The sequence below is a fragment of the Natator depressus genome, chromosome 1 (genome assembly GCF_965152275.1).
Source record: "Natator depressus isolate rNatDep1 chromosome 1, rNatDep2.hap1, whole genome shotgun sequence".
Lineage (NCBI taxonomy): Eukaryota > Metazoa > Chordata > Testudines > Cheloniidae > Natator > Natator depressus.
In genome coordinates, this window is record NC_134234.1 from 162750226 (window position 1) to 162769662 (window position 19437).

Here is a 19437-nt window from a genome sequence, read left to right on the forward strand (position 1 = left end):
GAGTGGATGTGGGATTACTACTGAGGCCACTATAGTGTGACCTAGGCTGGGTGATAGAGAGATATGTCTTGCTGCAGATTAGATATCTAGTAACAAGTTGCTTTGGAGGATGTATTATTACAGGACAGTTCTCATCTCAAGCTGAACTTGTTGGTTGTAGGCTTTATTTTTGTTTGGCCTCAGAATCTTGCATTCAGACGCACGCAATCAAGATTGTAACATGAATTATTTCTCAATATGCCTACGCAGGGCAGCTCAAAGATGCTGTATTAACATTCATATTCCAATAAATTGAACGATATTTCCTCTCTGGAGCAATACCAAAGAGGAAGAGGAAGTTTACAAGAAAACGTTACATTCTTTTTTTTAAAGATAACTGCTGTTATTTGACCTGTAGCACTGGAGCAACTAACTGAATGTAGAAAAAACAACATGTGCTCCTGCATGCCCAGTTCTTGTTCCTATTGTTAATAGCAAAACTTATGTGAACTTCAATGAGAGCAGGAGCAGGATCACCCTTATGTGAAGAAGAAAAATAAAAAATGCATCTCTGTTGAATTTATTTCAATATGGCTGACAAATGTATGGGAAACAAATTTGTTTGTTTCTCAGATCAACTACTTTGAGCAAAATAAGAGAGATAAAAATAGTGGCTCATCCTGTTTATAAGGTTTTGTATTGTTACATTATCTTATGCTCCTTCTCTGCATTTGTCTTTTGATGTCCCACTGCACCAGTTCCGGGGGAAATAGCTATTTCTGATCTATTCCTAGTACATGCAGTTTTGAAAGCTGGATAATCATTAGGGCCAACATTTCCAGTGAGGGTACAGTGGGTGTGCCCACAAAAATACCTGCATCTCCACCAAGACTGCAAAAACCCTGCATTTGCACATGAAGGCCCCATTTCTACATTTGGTAGTGTGTGGGTAGACTGCTGTGCTCAGAGAGGGCCCAAGTGATTTCACAAATGGGCACTTCTATCCTTGCACAGGAAGTGGCATGGCATTGAGTCAAGTTGTAGTTCAGACATAAATCTAATCAACTAGGAGTTCTTAACTTACTGGGTTTGATCCTCAAGACATGTCAGGTATTCTTAGCATTTGGAGGATGTGCCCTTTCTCTGCAAGGAGCACTTCAGAAGTCATTGTGCTGGTTCACTTTGGAAGAGCCCTGAGAGCTGTCACAAAGGATCCTGGAATACCACTGAGTAATTGTTTGAAGGCCCGGGGGGTGGGGGGGGGGAGGAGGTTCATGAGCAGTGAAAGGCTGAAAACACCTGTCAAAAGCACCTTGAAAAGAAATCAGGCCTAGGTCCTCCGAGATATTTGGACAGCTAACTCCAATGAAGTCAATGGGAGTTAGGTGCCTAAATACCATTGAGGAGCTGGGCCTTACTGCATCATGGCTGGTGCTGGCTTCTGAAAGGAACTTTGCTCCCAGTGTCGCAGAAGGCAGCTACAAAATGGGGGCTTGTTTCTTCTTTCACTTAGAACTATTATTTTCTACACGCTGTACTACATTTCGATGGGACACTGTCAGTGTTAGAAGCCTGTATTGCCGACAAACACCTATGTCACTAAAACCTTACAGCGTAGCTAAACGAAAAGATTTTTTAAAAATCCAATTTACTTTTCACACTTTATGCTGTTTCATATTTTGCATTATCTCCACTTGGACAATGAAAATCACTGAAGTCAGTTTCCCCTTCAGATTCTAAATCCTGCAATGTTTGCATTACAGACACTGCAGCCAGAGTGCTTATTTGTTTTACAATCAGTTTCCATTGATATTAAAATATACAAATAATGCAAATGTTTATATTTGGGTTTGCATTTAATCAGAATCCGATCCAGAGGTTGTCACTTCTCCAAAGCCAAGGGTCAGATGCCCAACTCAGAGCTCTGTTCTCTAGCCCAGGGGTGGCCAACCTGAGCCTGAGAAGGATCCAGAATTTACCAGTATACAATGCCAAAGAGCCACAGTAACACATCAGCAGCCCCCCATCAGCGAACCCCCGCCCCCGCTCCCAGTGCCTCCCGCCCACCGGCAGCCCCGCCGATCAGCGCCTCCCTCTCTCTCTCCGCACCTCCCCATCAGCTGTTTTGTGGCGTGCAAGAGGCTCGGAGGGGGTGGGGGAGGAGTGAGGGCATAGAAGGCTCAGGGGGAGGGGGCGGGCAGGGGTGGAGTGGGGGCACATTGGAAAGTTGGCACCTGTAGCTTCAGACCCAGAGTCGGTGCCTATACAAGGAGCCGCATATTGACTTCTGAAGAGCAGCATGTGTCTCCAGAGCCACAGGTTGGCCACCCTGCTCTAGCCTCTAGAACATCCTGTCTTAAAAAGTTATGAAATATATGTCTGTGAAAGATGAAGGGTACTTGGGTCAATTTGTGCTGCATTTTCTTCCATAGGATATGTCTCTACTGTACTCGAAGGTGTGATTGAAGCCTGGGTAGGCATAGCCACACTAGCTTTAATCTAGTTCGCATGCTAAAAATACCAATGTAGAAGTAGCAAAGCAGGCTTCAGCACAGGTTAGGAATGTGAGTGTGTAGCCAGGGGAACCAGGTGGGCTTGGAGAGCCTGCGCTGATGCCATGGTCTTCATTACTGTTTTCATCCATATTAGCTAGATTAAAGCTAGTGTGGGTATGCCTGCCCAAGCTGCAATCACACCTCTGATTGCAGTGTAGCCGTACCCATAAAGAACAGCAAATAGCAAGTCAATATGATACAGCTTTAACTGCAAACAACCATAGGAATTGAGGATGCACAGAATATTAGAGTAGCTTGGCTATCATACAGGGGCAGTTGGATGATTGAGATGATTTTTCCATCTTTAATGAGAGTCAGTTTTACAGTACTGTATTCTCACTGCAGGTGCAGAGACACCCATATCTTTTTAAAGATCCTGAGGCTTTTCTGGTCAATTGCAATGAAAACTTGTCACTGAGAACAATTCTTACAAAACCAATGGTATCCCTTCCCCTTTCACTAGATTGCCATACATATGTGTTGCAGGGTTGTACCACAGGTGGTCTGGCACATCTTTAGTCTTCACTTTACCTGCCTTTCATTTGCTGGGTGAACTGTGTTTATCAGTCTGCCGAAGTGAGAAGGGAGAACTGAGCAAGCTCAGTGCAGCAGAAGCCAGGTCTATGCTTTTATTATCCATTTCAGCATTAGGGATGATGGAGCTAGTGGGAGGGCCTCATATTTCCTGCACCAGCATTGCACTGTGACACTTTGCCATTGACTTCAGTGGGGCCAGGATATCACCCATCGTTTCTAAATTGTCTTTTTGGTATTATTATTAGTAATTATTTGTTTTACCGTAATACCTAGAAGCCCAAGTCAAGGACTAGAACCCCGTTGTGCTAGGAGCTGTACAAACATGGGGAAAAGCCGGTCCCTGCCCCAAAAATCATACAATCTAAGTATGGCACAGCATTTTCATTTCATACAGACATTCCTCTGCCTTAATCTCTTCTGAGTAAACCAAATAATTTTAAAATGTCCTCTTTTCTACAAAGAAATAAGAGGTCATTTTATTAGGAAGTGTAACTAAGAAACTTCCAGTGTAGTCTGTGGGTTATCAGCTGAGCTGGTAGGATACTTACAGTAGTTTTTAATGGGAAATTTGCTAAATTTCAACTTCCTTCTGTCTGCTAAAGAGCAGAAGTAAGGAAGTAAGTCTTGACTTGCATATGCATTTCATATCATTCAGTTGACATAAGCCATGACTAAAGGCAAATTAAATTTTTGCAACTAGGCATGATTTTGTACAAGTTGCATAAGGAAAGCATGAGGAATCTAACAGCTCAGATTCAGTTCTCAATACATGACATTTCTTGTCTCTAGTCTAATGAAATACCTTCAGTTTTGGGGATATTCTTTTATAAGGCGGGGCTTTAGCCTTACAGCTGCTCAATGCTAATGATACTTGGGCCACTAAATCTCTAGGCATAAAATTGAGACTTTTTAATTTATTTTCAGTGACCACAAAAGAGCTTTGTCATTTAGCTCTCCACATTTACTGTGAAGTATTATCTCAGACTTAAATGAGAGCTACATAAGGGGCTCCGAGATGCAAGTTCCTGTTGTTTTTTTAGTCCAAGGCTACATTCTGTGGTCAAAAGGGGCTGGGTTTCATATTTGGCAAAGGAAGAGGGGATCATTCCACATATGGAAATTTCTTGTCCAAATGAACAAGTTAAATGCATTCTCCTCTCTACCAGCAGCCATTAAAACACAGTCCTTTCCCTCTGCCCCGCATAAATAGAACTGCCTGAGGTTAGCTGAGCTCTAAGGGCTTGTCTTCACAGCACAGTCAGCTCAACTTAGTACACTCAAGTTACTGCGCTCCAGCTAGCCTGGCTCCAGCGGAAGCGGCCACACTTCAGAACAACACTGAAGTTACGCTGAGAGATTCGGTGAGCGGCATACAGTGACTGGACTTGCTGCTGCTGAGTAGTTGTAAGTCATGCCGTTGTTACGTCCCCACGGCATTACTGGCTGGAGCATCAGAATCATGGGAGCTTCAAACCCTCCCCCAGCCCCACTACGAGGGGCTGTCCTGCATTTAAACCACCACCTACACAAAGATTTTTGTGTGTGAATAGGGGTCAAGTTAGGGATAACAGTTGAGTTATAACTTGAGCTCACTGTGCTGTGAAGATACACCCTAATTTAGCATACACACTAGCCTTAGGCCTCCCCACCTTCTCAATACATGCCATCTATCTATAGTACATATAATGTTCCTCTTTACCATAATATCTGAGCTCCTCACAGACTTGTCCTCACAGCACCCCTGTGAGGCAGCGCAGTGCTATTATCGATATTTTACAGATGGAAACAGGCCCGGAGTAGCTAACTGATTTGGTCGCAAGGCTGTGTTGGAGCATTAGTCATTCATCCCCCAAATCGGAAATCACTATTTAATGCTGCTCTGGAATTACCTTTTAAACAATAACAGAAATAATGCTTTGTTCAAGTGCACTGACACAAGTGTGAATAAACAGACAGTAGAGAGTCAAAGGAAGAAATCCCTTTTATGTTAAAAGGACACTCTCAGCTCAAATGTGGCCCAAAATGCAACAACTGATCAGATTCTTAGGAGCATGAGGAGAGATCCACCTTTAGATTCCTCAGTTAATTTACAAGGGGCCAGATCCTGGACCCTGGTGTAGACTATTTGAGGATTCCTTTGATTTATAGCAATCGCCTTTCATTTATAGCTGGCTCTGTGTCATCCTCTTTTGGCCACCCCACCTTAGGGGGTGTATTGTGTCCAGGGTACTGCTGTTCTCTGGCAATCTGCAGCATCCGGAAAAGACCTTTGGAAGATGTTGCAGCTGGGCTTAATTTAGCATAACCCTGAAGGTGCCCTAACTTGCATTGTGGATTGAACCATCTTTGCCCCCTCCCCACCTTCCTGGTCCTGCTTGGCCAGACCCAAGGATTGGGAGCTAGATCTTCTCCCGGCCTAACACATTACACTGGGAATTATGCACTCACTTAATTATGGGAGCAAATCATGTTATTGCTTGGAAGTGGAAATGTCTGTCATCCTAACAAACAGGTGAAGCATTTAGGACACTGTAGTTTTAGGAAAATGGATAGAGAGTGCCAAAGACTGATTTACAGTTTGTTATGCCATTTGGCATCCTTTCTTTGAAATAATAGAAGAGGGGTTTGTTATATATGATCTCCTTTAACTTTGAATATTTATGAAATGCTTAGGGTGAGAGTGGTATGTCAAAAAGAAGAATAGCATATCTATAAGGACCTGCAATTGTACTTGTGAGCAAAATAAGGAGGAACAACAAGTTCAGGTATTTAGTTTTATATTTTTGGTACAGTAACTAAACATCTACGCTGAGTAAGTTGGTAGGGTTATAAAATATACTTGAAGGGAAGAGCTGAGATCTGTGACTGTGGGCTGGGAACATGGCAGTTTCTTGGAGACAGAAAGTTTACTTCATATTTCTGCAGTTTTGGAATGAAAGATGATTTTGGAAATTCTGACAACAGCCCAAGTGTCTCTGCAGGACTGAATAACCGACTGGTAAAATCTTCAGTACCTCTTCTGAAAACAAAGCCTAGGAAATGAATAGAACATTTGGTGTTCTCTCTTGAGCTAAATGCCAATAAGAATACTTGTACATATGGCAATATCTATTGCTGTAGATAACGGTCTGTTTCTTTTATTGTATGTACAAGAAAATAACAATTATATTGTATTGGCCCCAAACTGAGGCTAGGTAAAAATAAGCATTTACAAAATGTAATAAGATTGATAGAGAATTTCTTATGCATCTTTATATGTCATTGGAAAGATTTAAACAAACATTCCCCCTCATTATTTGCAAATTAAACATTGTATCATTGTGCTAGAAAAATGTTTTGACTGGTGTGTTATGTCCCCTGGGGTGGGTGTGTCTGAGAGTGGGGAAATCACAAAAGGCTATGAAGGGGATAACCAGGTGCTGAATATTTTATTACAATCGAAACAAAGAAACTCTTACTTCCCCCATTCCCTGCACAATTTAACTCTTCAAGGTCAAGTTTCTCTGTCAAACTCTTGAAACACACACACAAATGAATTATGCAGATTTAGCATAATCACTGATGCTTATACAGTTAGTGTAAGGAGGTTGCAACAATTTTGACTTCAAATAAGGGGTTGCCAACCTGAAAAAGTTGGAGAAACATTGTGGTAGAATGCAATGCCCTAGCTATTAAATATCTGTTCCACAGATGGGTATTGTACTTCCATTAGTACAAAACATGTGCTCATAACATAACATGTGCCTTTTAAAAAAATGTGGTAATCTATGTTGAAATGAAATTGTTATAGTCTTAACAGCCTAATCTGGGTTAGTAACTCTTTAGGATGGCTCTCTTTAAAGAGTATCATCCATAGGCAAATTGCTGTAGACTTGAGGCTTTTAATGAGCGTTGCTTTGCTGAGGATGAAGCCATGTGGAGCATTCAGTACACAGGTTTTGCTGTGGCCACATAACATGGAAGGTTTTGACCAGTGCTCATTTTTGGAATTAGAGTTAAACCCTTTCTAGACACAATTCTGCACAGCCGTGCATTTTCAATGTTGCTAGATGAGTGTCCAGCAGAATACAAACATCCGCTGAATAAACTTCAGAGTACAACCCTGTAAACTTATATTCTAGAAGTGAGAATTATTAAATAGTTTATATATGACATGGGAACCATCACTGCTTCTTTGGGTTATCTCCTTCTCCATCATATACCTGATAATATAACTATTGGCCTTTAGGTAAAGAAGTTGAATTATGACGAGCTTGGAGAATCTGTAAGGTTGATAAAAATAGGGGACCTGCAGCTTGTCTTTGTTTTTTCTATTTTGACAGTTAAACAAATGTTGTGGTTGCATGTCTGTGGGCTTCTGTAAATTTGTCAAACAAGATAAATAGTTTCCTAGTATAATCCTTCTGCATGCAATTTCCTTGACTTAAATTACTGTATAATTATTAGCTTGGCTACTGCATGTGAGAAGTGAAATGGAGCATTTTACAGGCAATTCTTCTCTCTCTAAGCATCAGTTTATTTAAAGGATGAGCTAGTCCTGAGATTACTCTGACAACACCAGCAATAGTATATTCCAAACAATCTGAAAGCTTAACATTTTTCAGAGGGTTGGAATTAAACTGGAGGGGTATGCCAAGATCTGTTAGTATTCTGTAGGGTTCTCCAATCTTGTTTCCCACCTGAGCAGTGTGGTGATCTGGCAAGATGACTAATTCATTTCTATCTCATACTGGCTATACCACGCTTCAGTGGGCATCTTTGCACCACGTTATATTGTGTTGCTTCTTTGCCTTTTAATTTTGGAGCACCGTATGTACTTGGTAACTGACTTTTGATGCTTATGTAGGAGGTAGCTTAAATGGTCTCAATATATATAGTTTAATATGTATATAGTTTAAGTGTAGTCAATATTGTTTAAAAGAAAATCTTTATATGTCTTTAAAAATAGAGATGTCTTATGCCAAGAAAAGATTATGGCAGTACAGTAATCTCCACAAATGGAGCAACAGACAACACATTTCTCTAAAGTAGTTGAAAAAGGAGTGTCCAGAGACCTCACTTCCTCTTTCTCTCAGGTGATACTGCTGCAGTTGAAATCAGCTGGGATGGGAGAGCTAAAACCTCCCCTGTTTAAATGGGACGGGTTGGCATCTGGAAGTTCAGTGAAGAGTCCTTGTGACCCAGTGCTCCTGGCCTGTTTGCTTTGCACAGACTGCTCAGAGATCTTCTCTTACGTAGATACCACCTTACAATGTTTTACTCAATTACCTTCTACATAGTAGTGCAGTCACAGTATTTTACAATGTTTTCCAGCTTTACTACCCCTTCTCCAAAGGGGGGTAAGTGTGTCTGCCCCAAGAATTCCCTTTTGCCAGGCCCCACTAAGTCACTTGCCCACCCATCAACTTACTCTCCTGCTCACCCCCCCCGGCCCATTCCCTGGTGCTCTTTTATCCAGTGTCCTTGTTAATGTGTAGTAGTAGGATTTTATGTTTGTATTTTGTATAATTTAGAACGAAGGATAAAGAATAATAAGATAATAATGTAGCATGTATTGATGTATGATTTGACCATATCCTGCCAGCCACTCTTTTTGAATAGCAGAAAGGAATGGCCTAATGTGCCATTGGTAGAGATGCATCAGCCAGAATTTCTTTGTGTCTGGACTGATTTCAAGGCAGTAACAGACCTTTGGGGGTCACCACTTTGTTGTAGGGTTAGCATTTTAAAATAAGTAAAAGAATGCCATGATTGGTTTGTTTTTTTTGGCATTGCAACTTGATGTTCCTGTTCAGAATGGTCTGTGTAAATTAATTTTGTTTTGTGTGTGAATGTGGCATCTCTGTTAAGATAAGTGTGAAGACCATCGGTGAACCAGATGTTTCTAGGGAGGGACCGATGACAGACACACGGGCGCCAGGAGGCTGCAACACGCCCCTGTTGAAATGTCAGAGGAGGGCAGATTGATGAATCTAAAGATGAGACAGGCACCTATCAATGGGGACAAGATAGCTGTGATCAAAACCAGCATGGGATAACTCCCTGAGGAACTTGATGAAAGAACAAGATAAAGGATGAGAAGGACAATTTAAGAAAACAAGCACTCATCAAACAACAGTTGATTACAGCATGACTCATTGGTGCAAAACTCATTGGTCCCAGTGAAGGAAAATCACTATATAAACAGGGTGCCTTGTCATGAAACTGTGGGTTTGTCCTGCCAAGACTTCCCTGGAGCATCATGTTGCGACTGACGGAACCTGCCTCCTACCTACCCATGATCAACCTAGAGGGTCACTAGATCGATCTGGGCTCTGGACTGGAAACTATAAGATCGATTGGTGGGACAGTGTGTGTGTGGTGTGATTGAATGCATATGCTAATTGTTGTATCTTCAATAAACGTGGTGTATTGCCTTTTCCACTGAAAAAGATCCTGTGTGCTTCTTACAAGCATAACAAATATGCTAGTTAGCTCATTAGCTACCCAGCCCCAACCTGATCTGGTAATCATAGAATCAAAGACATGTAGGACTGGAAGGGACCTCGAGGCTTTCTTCCGGCAACTCACGGAAGCTACTAGATCGCATGCCCTGATTCTCATGGGTGACTTTAATTTTCCTGATATCTGCTGGGAGAGCAATACAGCGGTGCATAGACAATCCAGGAAGTTTTTGGAAAGCGTAGGGGACAATTTCCTGGCGCAAGTGCTAGGGGAGCCAACTAGGGGGGGTGCTTTTCTTGACCTGCTGCTCACAAACCGGGTAGAATTAGTGGGGGAAGCAAAAGTGGATGGGAATCTGGGAGGCAGTGACCATGAGTTGGTTGAGTTCAGGATCCTGACGCAGGGAAGAAAGGTAAGCAGCAGGATACGGACCCTGGACTTCAGGAAAGCAGACTTCGACTCCCTCAGGGAACAGATGGCCAGGATCCCCTGGGGGACTAACATGAAGGGGAAGGGAGTCCAGGAGAGCTGGCTGTATTTCAAGGAATCCCTGTTGAGGTTACAGGGACAAACCATCCCGATGAGTCGAAAGAATAGTAAATATGGCAGGCGACCAGCTTGGCTTAATGGTGAAATCCTAGCGGATCTTAAACATAAAAAAGAAGCTTACAAGAAGTGGAAGGTTGGACATATGACCAGGGAAGAGTATAAAAATATTGCTCGGGCATGTAGGAAAGATATCAGGAGGGCCAAATCGCACCTGGAGCTGCAGCTAGCAAGAGATGTCAAGAGTAACAAGAAGGGTTTCTTCAGGTATGTTGGCAACAAGAAGAAAGCCAAGGAAAGTGTGGGCCCCTTACTGAATGAGGGAGGCAACCTAGTGACAGAGGATGTGGAAAAAGCTAATGTACTCAATGCTTTTTTTGCCTCTGTTTTCACTAACAAGGTCAGCTCCCAGACTGCTGCGCTGGGCATCACAGAATGGGGAAGAGATGGCCAGCCCTCTGTGGAGATAGAGGTGGTTAGGGACTATTTAGAAAAGCTGGACGTGCACAAGTCCATGGGGCCGGACGAGTTACATCCGAGAGTGCTGAAGGAATTGGCGGCTGTGATTGCAGAGCCCTTGGCCATTATCTTTGAAAACTCGTGGTGAACGGGGGAAGTTCCGGATGACTGGAAAAAGGCTAATGTAGTGCCAATCTTTAAAAAAGGGAAGAAGGAGGATCCTGGGAACTACAGGCCAGTCAGCCTCACCTCAGTCCCTGGAAAAATCATGGAGCAGGTCCTCAAAGAATCAATCCTGAAGCACTTACATGAGAGGAAAGTGATCAGGAACAGTCAGCATGGATTCACCAAGGGAAGGTCATGCCTGACTAATCTAATCACCTTTTATGATGAGATTACTGGTTCTGTGGATGAAGGGAAAGCAGTGGATGTATTGTTTCTTGACTTTAGCAAAGCTTTTGACACGGTCTCCCACAGTATTCTTGTCAGCAAGTTAAGGAAGTATGGGCTGGATGAATGCACTATAAGGTGGGTAGAAAGCTGGCTAGATTGTCGGGCTCAACGGGTAGTGGTCAATGGCTCCATGTCTAGTTGGCAGCCAGTGTCAAGTGGAGTGCCCCAGGGGTCGGTCCTGGGGCCGGTTTTGTTCAATATCTTCATAAATGATCTGGAGGATGGTGTGGATTGCACTCTCAGCAAATTTGCGGATGATACTAAACTGGGAGGAGTGGTAGATACGCTGGAGGGGAGGGATAGGATACAGAAGGACCTAGACAAATTGGAGGATTGGGCCAAAAGAAATCTGATGAGGTTCAATAAGGATAAGTGCAGGGTCCTGCACTTAGGATGGAAGAATCCAATGCACCGCTACAGACTAGGGACCGAATGGCTAGGCAGCAGTTCTGCGGAAAAGGACCTAGGGGTGACAGTGGACGAGAAGCTGGATATGAGTCAACAGTGTGCCCTTGTTGCCAAGAAGGCCAATGGCATTTTGGGATGTATAAGTAGGGGCATAGCGAGCAGATCGAGGGACGTGATCGTTCCCCTCTATTCGACACTGGTGAGGCCTCATCTGGAGTACTGTGTCCAGTTTTGGGCCCCACACTACAAGAAGGATGTGGATAAATTGGAGAGAGTCCAGCGAAGGGCAACAAAAATGATTAGGGGTCTAGAGCACATGACTTATGAAGAGAGGCTGAGGGAGCTGGGATTGTTTAGTCTGCAGAAGAGAAGAATGAGGGGGGATTTGATAGCTGCTTTCAACTACCTGAAAGGGGGTTCCAAAGAGGATGGCTCTAGACTGTTCTCAATGGTAGCAGATGACAGAACGAGGAGTAATGGTCTCAAGTTGCAATGGGGGAGGTTTAGATTGGATATTAGGAAAAACTTTTTCACTAAGAGGGTGGTGAAACACTGGAATGCGTTACCTAGGGAGGTGGTAGAATCTCCTTCCTTAGAGGTTTTTAAGGTCAGGCTTGACAAAGCCCTGGCTGGGATGATTTAACTGGGAATTGGTCCTGCTTCAAGCAGGGGGTTGGACTAGATGACCTTCTGGGGTCCCTTCCAACCCTGATATTCTATGATTCTATGATTCTATGATAAGGTGACCATATGTCCCATGTTGGCTGGGATAGTCCCTTTTTTAAGCCCTGGCCTGACTGTCCCAGCTTTTTTGACAAAATGGGGCATTTATCCCATTTGCTCTTGCCAACTTGATCAGTTCAATAACTTGATCACTCAGTAATTAGACCATCCCTGACAGGTGTCTGTCTAACCCATTATTAAAAATCTCCAGTGACGGAGATTCCACATCCTCCCTAGGCCATTTGTTCCAGTGCTTAACCACCCTGTCAGTTAGAAAGTTTTTCATAATGTCCAACCTAAACCTCCCTTGCTGCAGTTTAAGCCCACAGCTTCTTGTCCTATTCTCAGAGGTTAAGGAGAACAATTTTTCTCCTTCCTCCTTGTACTTTTATGTACTTGAAAACTTTTATCATGTCCCCTCTCAGTCTTCTGTTCTCCAGACTAAACAAACCCAATTTTTTCAATCTTTCTTCATAGGTCATGTTTTCTAGACCTTTAATAATTTTTGTTGCTCTTCCTTGGACTTTCTCCAATTTGTCCAGATATTTCCTGAAATGTAGCACCCAGAACCCACAATACTTCAGCTGAGGCCATATCAGCACAGATCCTCCCCAGATCCCATTCTGTTGTACTCCTTCCTATGCAGTCATTTCCCATTTTGTATGTGTGCAACTGATTGTTCCTTCCTAAATGGAGTACTTTGCATTTGTCCTTATTAAATTTCATCCTATTTATTTTAGACCATTTCTCCAGTTTGTCCAGATCATTTTGAATTTTAATCCTCTCCTCCAAAGCACTTGCGACTCCCCTCCCCCCCAGCTTGGGATCATCTGCAAACTTTGTAAGTGAACTCTCTATGCCATTATCTAAGTAATTGATGAAGATATTGAACAGAACCGGACCCAGAACTTATTCCGACAGAATCCCACTCAATATGTCCTTCCAGCTTGACTGTGAACCATTGATAACTACTCTCTGAGAACAGTTTTCCAACCAGTTATGCAGCCACCTTATAGTAGCTCCATCTAGGTTGAATTTCCCTAGTTTGTTTATGAGAAAGTCATACGAGACAGTGTCAAAAGTCTTACTAAAAATCAAGATATACCACATCTACTGCTTCCTCCCTATCCACAAGGCCTGCTACCCTGTCAAAGAAAGCTATCAGGTTGGTTTGACATGATTTTTTCTTAACAAATCCATGCCGACTGTTATCACCTTATTATCCTCTAGGTGTCTGCAAATTGATTGCTTAATTATTTACTCCATTATCTTTCCAGGTATTGAAGATAAGCTGACTGGTCTGTATTTCCCTGGGTAGTCCTTATTCCCTTTTAATAGATTGGCACTATATTTGCCCTTTTTCAGTCCTCTGGAATCTCTCCTGTCTTTCATGACTTTTTGAAGATAATCACTAATGGCTCAGATATCTCCTCAGTCAGCTTCTTGAAAATTCTAGAAGGCTCAGCTGACTTGAAGACATCTAACTTGTCTAAGTAATTTTTAACTTGTTCTTTCCCTATTTTATCCTCTGATCCTAATTCACTTTCACTGGCATTGACTATGTTAGATGTCCAATCGTTACTAACTTTTTTGGTGAAAACTGAAACAAAGAAGTCATTTAGCACTTTTGCCATTTGCACATCTTTTGTTATAGTTTTCTCTCTCATTAAGTAACGAGCCTATTCTGTTGCTTCTAATGTATGTGTAGAATGTTTTCTTGTTACCCTTTATGTCTTTAGCTAGTTCAATCTCATTTTGTGCCCTGGCCTTTCTAATTTTGTCCCTACATGCTTATGTTGTTTATATTCATCCTCTGTAATTTGACCTAGTTTTCACTTTTTGGGGACTCTGAGTTTCAGATCATTGAAGATCTCCTGGTGAAGACAGGGTGATCTCTTGCCATACTTCCTATCTTTCCTAAGCAGTAGGATAGTCAGGAACTTTCCTATACAGTGGGATAATCAGGAACTCCTCTCCTTAATCAGCCCCCTCGCCCAGCATAATTGATTAAACAGTGACCAGAACGCTGGTTCTGTTGCTTCCCAGCACTTTGTCACAGTCCTCCACCACTGTTCCCCCTAAGCTGTGCGCACGCACACAGATCCTAAACCCCACTCACACGGCGAAACACCACGCGCACAAAAATTTGCACAGAAATTTTTTGCGCACACGGCCTGTCAAAAATTAGAGGGAACATTGTCCTCCACTATACAATTTACTGCTTGCTGTGGTCTAAAGCAGAGGTTATCAACCTTTTTCTTTCTGAGTCCCCCCCCCCCCCAAATATGCTATAAAAACTCCATGGCCCACCTGTTTCATAACAACTGGTTTTCTGCATATAAAAACAAGGGCTGGCACTAAGGGATAGTAAGACGGGCAATTGCCTGGGGCCTCATGCCACAGGGGCCCCTGCAAAGCTACATTGCTCAGGCTTCAGCCCTGAGTGGTGGGGCTCAGGGCTGTGGGCTTCAGCTTTCTACTCTGGGCCCCAGCAAGTCTAATGCTAGCCTTGCTTGGCAGCCCCCTTGAAACCTGTTCACTGTCCCCCAGGAGGCCCCAGACTCCTGGTTGAGAAGCACTGGTCTAAAGAATGGCTGTGGATTTCTTATCCTTCAGGGATTGTTGCAAGATCTATTTTTCTGGGCCTTTCCTGGCTGGGCTGCAAGCGTGGTGTTCAAAGAATTATTATTTAATAACTATTGCACAGCTCCTACAAGTAGGCTCCTATTTTCACTATTTACTTTTCAATATATAAAAAGATCTCTTCCTTTTAAATTACTGCTGCAAGTAGGCACCTGTCAACAGAACTAAAAACCTGCTGCCATTGACAGACATGATTTGTTTGACGTTGTCTCCAACAAGCTATCTCCCTCCAACTTCCTGAAATCGGTTTAGCTGAAGGTGTAGTGTGGCAGCAGGGAAAAGGGAGAGGGGGTACAACAGTGTGTAATAGTTATGTGTGACTTTCTTCCTTGCTAGCTGTAGAAGGTAGACTCTTTCATAATGAGTACAGTGAATATTGCATGAATCAGACACTTTTGTAACTATAGATTTTATTTACATACACTATCTTTACAAAATAAATCTATAAAATATATCATTTACATCTATCATAATGTGAATCAGTATTTTACAAAATATTGTTGTTCTTCTGCACATTTAGATTACAACAAATACATACAAGAGAAGTAGCTGAGGGTAATTGATGCAAAAATGTCCCTGCAACAACATGCCTTTCTTTTCTGAAAATGCCTCTCTTACCCTTCCTCCATTTCCTCAATATTTTGTCCTTTAATATTTTTAAAAAGGAGACAAAGAATTTTTTTCCCCCAATAACAAATACATTTGTATATTAAGCATACTATCGTGTGATATGTTGAAGAAATATCAATTCTTTATTTTTTGTGTATTCTTTCTGAATAAGTTCTCTAAAAGATACAAATTTATCCTATCCCTATAATAAAAACAAAAATTAGGGCAATGAATTTTGCCACCCACATAACAAATTATGTTTTTCCATAATATACTCATTGCAATCCACTTTTGCTGAGGAAAAATTTGACTTTTTGCAGACATAATACAGTATGTTCAGATAATTTTGCAGCAATTGAAGGATTTGTTTCTATTAAACTAAGACCAAACTGTATGCCCAATATTATTTTTCTTTGCCCATACAGCAGCTATCCTCGTTTTATGCACACAGCAATATAGCCTAGCTGCTGGCCATTTCTGAACTGAGTATTAATTAAGTTATATGGTCTAGCAGATTCATGAAGGTGTGTATAATATTTAACCCCATTTCCATTGACTCCAGTGATTTTGGATTAGGCTCAATCCAAATTTGCTATAAGAACTAGAGGCAGATCCTTAAAGGGTGTAAACTGTCATAGCTCCATTGCCCCACTGTAAGCCAATGACGAAGTATGGCCCATAACTAAATTTCTCACATTTAAAACATACTGAAATTGTTTGCTACTATTTTATTAAGGTGGTACCTATCAAGAATAACTTCATAATTTTAGTGTCATGTATAAATCAAATGTAAAATATTATTCGACTTACTACTAGTCAGATTTTAAACCAACCACTGAAACAAAATACAAAGATTTTCATACTAAAATCAGTTAAATCTAAAGTTTTCTTGGAAAGGAAAAAGTTTCCTTTGAAAACTATGCTGTGTTGTTCATAATTCTGATGAACTTTAATATTCAATAAATTAATTTTTTCTAATTATATATTTAATACTTGCTTTACAAGAAGTACCATATTATGGTGCAATATAATTAGTGCCACAGGTTATAAATAAACCATTAAAAATTGCATCCCACTTCAAGACTCCTTTATAATAATGTTTCTCAGAGTTGAAAAATAAATATGATTGACAAAATTCTCTTTACACGTTTTAAATCTGGAATTTTACCAAGTGCTTGCTGCTGCATTCTCAATATAAAGTCATATTTAATTGTCTATTTGGGTATTTGTTTTCAGCCTAAATCTGGTACAAGACTGAACTTGGTCCCTTTTCAAAAGCTGAAACTTTTTCCGCAATAGAAATCTCTTCTTGGGAGTCCTGAAGCTGCTCCTTTGTGTTGCTTGTCTCATTGCTACAGTTTTCAGATTCTTCTGAAATGACAGTTAACTTGTCAAAGGAGTGATCCTCTTCTGATAAGTGTGGCGAAAGAAACTGTGAACTGTAGGAAGGCTTGCTCAAAAACTGGAGGAAATAAGAGCGGAAATAAGAATCAAACTGTGGCTGTTCCTCTTTTCCAGCATCAGCAGCAGTTCTCTCAGCAGTCTTTAAAGACCTTGCACTGGTGACTCACTGTCTTAGGCCTCATCTACACTAGAAAAGGTCTAGCTATGCTGGCAAACCCTCCTAGACACAGCTTATACTGGTAAAAGAGTGCTTTTGTCTATATGGCTTATACCAGTTCCATGAATGAAATATGCTCTACCAGCAAAAGGACCAGCATCACTGCATCTATGCTAGGGCTTTTAGATGGTCTAACTTTGGTGGCTGGGCAAATAATCGCACCTCTGACCATAATAGCTATGCCACCAAAAATTTTAAGTGTAGACTACTTTAAAGTGTATCTGTTAATTTGTACTCTCTATTCAACGTGCATCGAACCATCTCTCCTTCAACGTGACCTAATCAGATTCTTTTTCTCTATTGATACACCACAATGCTCATCCAAGAAGCAATGGGCACTGAAAAAATTCTCTCTGGAGTAACACCACAGTAACAAAATATAGAAAAGATTGTTACCACTTTTAATAGATCCTTGTCAAAAATTCTGATGGAATCTATTTCAAAGCAAATCACATTAATCCTGAATTATTACTCACATGAGGGTTAAATGCAGTGCAGAGCCATACCAACATTTTTCCTTTTTAATTCATTTTTTAACATTTGTAAGAACTGTACAATGATAACAAAAGAAAAGTGTTGTCTGTTCTATTAACCCCTCTGGAGTTTCAAGCACAATTTTATTTGACTGTTAAAACATGGGCATAGCTGGGGGTGGAGGGTGCTGCCCCCCAAAACTGCAAGCCTCAGGCAGGTGTGGAATTTGCCCCCCTGACCCCATGCATGGCCCCATTGGCCTGACTGGAGCTACCCCCCTGAATATATGCATCCATTTTAAATTCACATAATCTAGGCAACTACTATTTTGCTGATCTCTCAAACTGTTGCTCAGTTTGCAAAAACAAATACCATCTACAGAAATGTGGTTGATTAGAATAAAATAATTAAGACAAAAAGAACTATTTACTGCTGTATTAGGCTACTGTGACAGAATGTACCTGTGTTCACACCCTACACACTATTGTAATAATCTTTGTACAAACTATGCCTTGTGAGGTATAATTTAAAAACTCATAATTTGCTGATCAATAATATCACAGCAAAATGCATGTGGCAGCATTATATGTGAAGTTATAAACATAAGAGGAGAGATCATGACTAAACTGTATGTTTTCCAGAAAAGTCTGGGGAATGGCCAAACCAGTTCCTCAGAGACAAAGGGCAAGTAGATGCCTCAGTCAGGTGTAAACAAAGCTGATGGACCATTCCTGCCAAAGAATGGCCACTTAGCAAGTAAAGGGGGCAAGAGCAAAAAAAAAAAAAAAAAAATCTACATCTTAGCAAAGAAACATGGGAGTTCCCTTCCATGCAGACTACATGGGGGACTAACATGAAGGGGAAGGGAGTCCAGGAGAGCTGGCTGTATTTCAAGGAATCCCTGTTGAGGTTACAGGGACAAACCATCCCGATGAGTCGAAAGAATAGTAAACATGGCAGGCGACCAGCTTGGCTTAATGGTGAAATCCTAGCGGATCTTAAAACATAAAAAAGAAGCTTACAAGAAGTGGAAGGTTGGACATATGACCAGGGAAGAGTATAAAAATATTGCTCGGGCATGTAGGAAAGATATCAGGAGGGCCAAATCGCACCTGGAGCTGCAGCTAGCAAGAGATGTCAAGAGTAACAAGAAGGGTTTCTTCAGGTATGTTGGCAACAAGAAGAAAGCCAAGGAAAGTGTGGGCCCCTTACTGAATGAGGGAGGCAACCTAGTGACAGAGGATGTGGAAAAAGCTAATGTACTCAATGCTTTTTTTGCCTCTGTTTTCACTAACAAGGTCAGCTCCCAGACTGCTGCGCTGGGCATCACAGAATGGGGAAGAGATGGCCAGCCCTCTGTGGAGATAGAGGTGGTTAGGGACTATTTAGAAAAGCTGGACGTGCACAAGTCCATGGGGCCGGACGAGTTACATCCGAGAGTGCTGAAGGAATTGGCAGCTGTGATTGCAGAGCCCTTGGCCATTATCTTTGAAAACTCGTGGCGAACGGGGGAAGTCCCGGATGACTGGAAAAAGGCTAATGTAGTGCCAATCTTTAAAAAAGGGAAGAAGGAGGATCCTGGGAACTACAGGCCAGTCAGCCTCACCTCAGTCCCTGGAAAAATCATGGAGCAGGTCCTCAAAGAATCAATCCTGAAGCACTTACATGAGAGGAAAGTGATCAGGAACAGTCAGCATGGATTCACCAAGGGAAGGTCATGCCTGACTAATCTAATCGCCTTTTATGATGAGATTACTGGTTCTGTGGATGAAGGGAAAGCAGTGGATGTATTGTTTCTTGACTTTAGCAAAGCTTTTGACACGGTCTCCCACAGTATTCTTGTCAGCAAGTTAAGGAAGTATGGGCTGGATGAATGCACTATAAGGTGGGTAGAAAGCTGGCTAGATTGTCGGGCTCAACGGGTAGTGATCAATGGCTCCATGTCTAGTTGGCAGCCGGTGTCAAGTGGAGTGCCCCAGGGGTCGG

At 41.8% G+C, this 19437-nt stretch overlaps 1 protein-coding gene across 2 annotated transcripts in view; it reads right to left on the reverse strand.

The window, feature by feature from the left end:
- Positions 1 to 15210: 15210 nt before the first annotated feature.
- IL10RB (interleukin 10 receptor subunit beta) overlaps positions 15211 to 19437 on the reverse strand; it is a 29030-nt gene continuing 24803 nt past the window's right edge. For both annotated transcript variants that reach the window (XM_074970611.1, XM_074970603.1), the window contains exon 7: positions 15211 to 16818. In XM_074970611.1, coding sequence (XP_074826712.1) covers positions 16594 to 16818 — 225 coding nt within the window. In that variant the 3' untranslated portion in view covers positions 15211 to 16593. The remainder of the gene's footprint in view (positions 16819 to 19437) is intronic.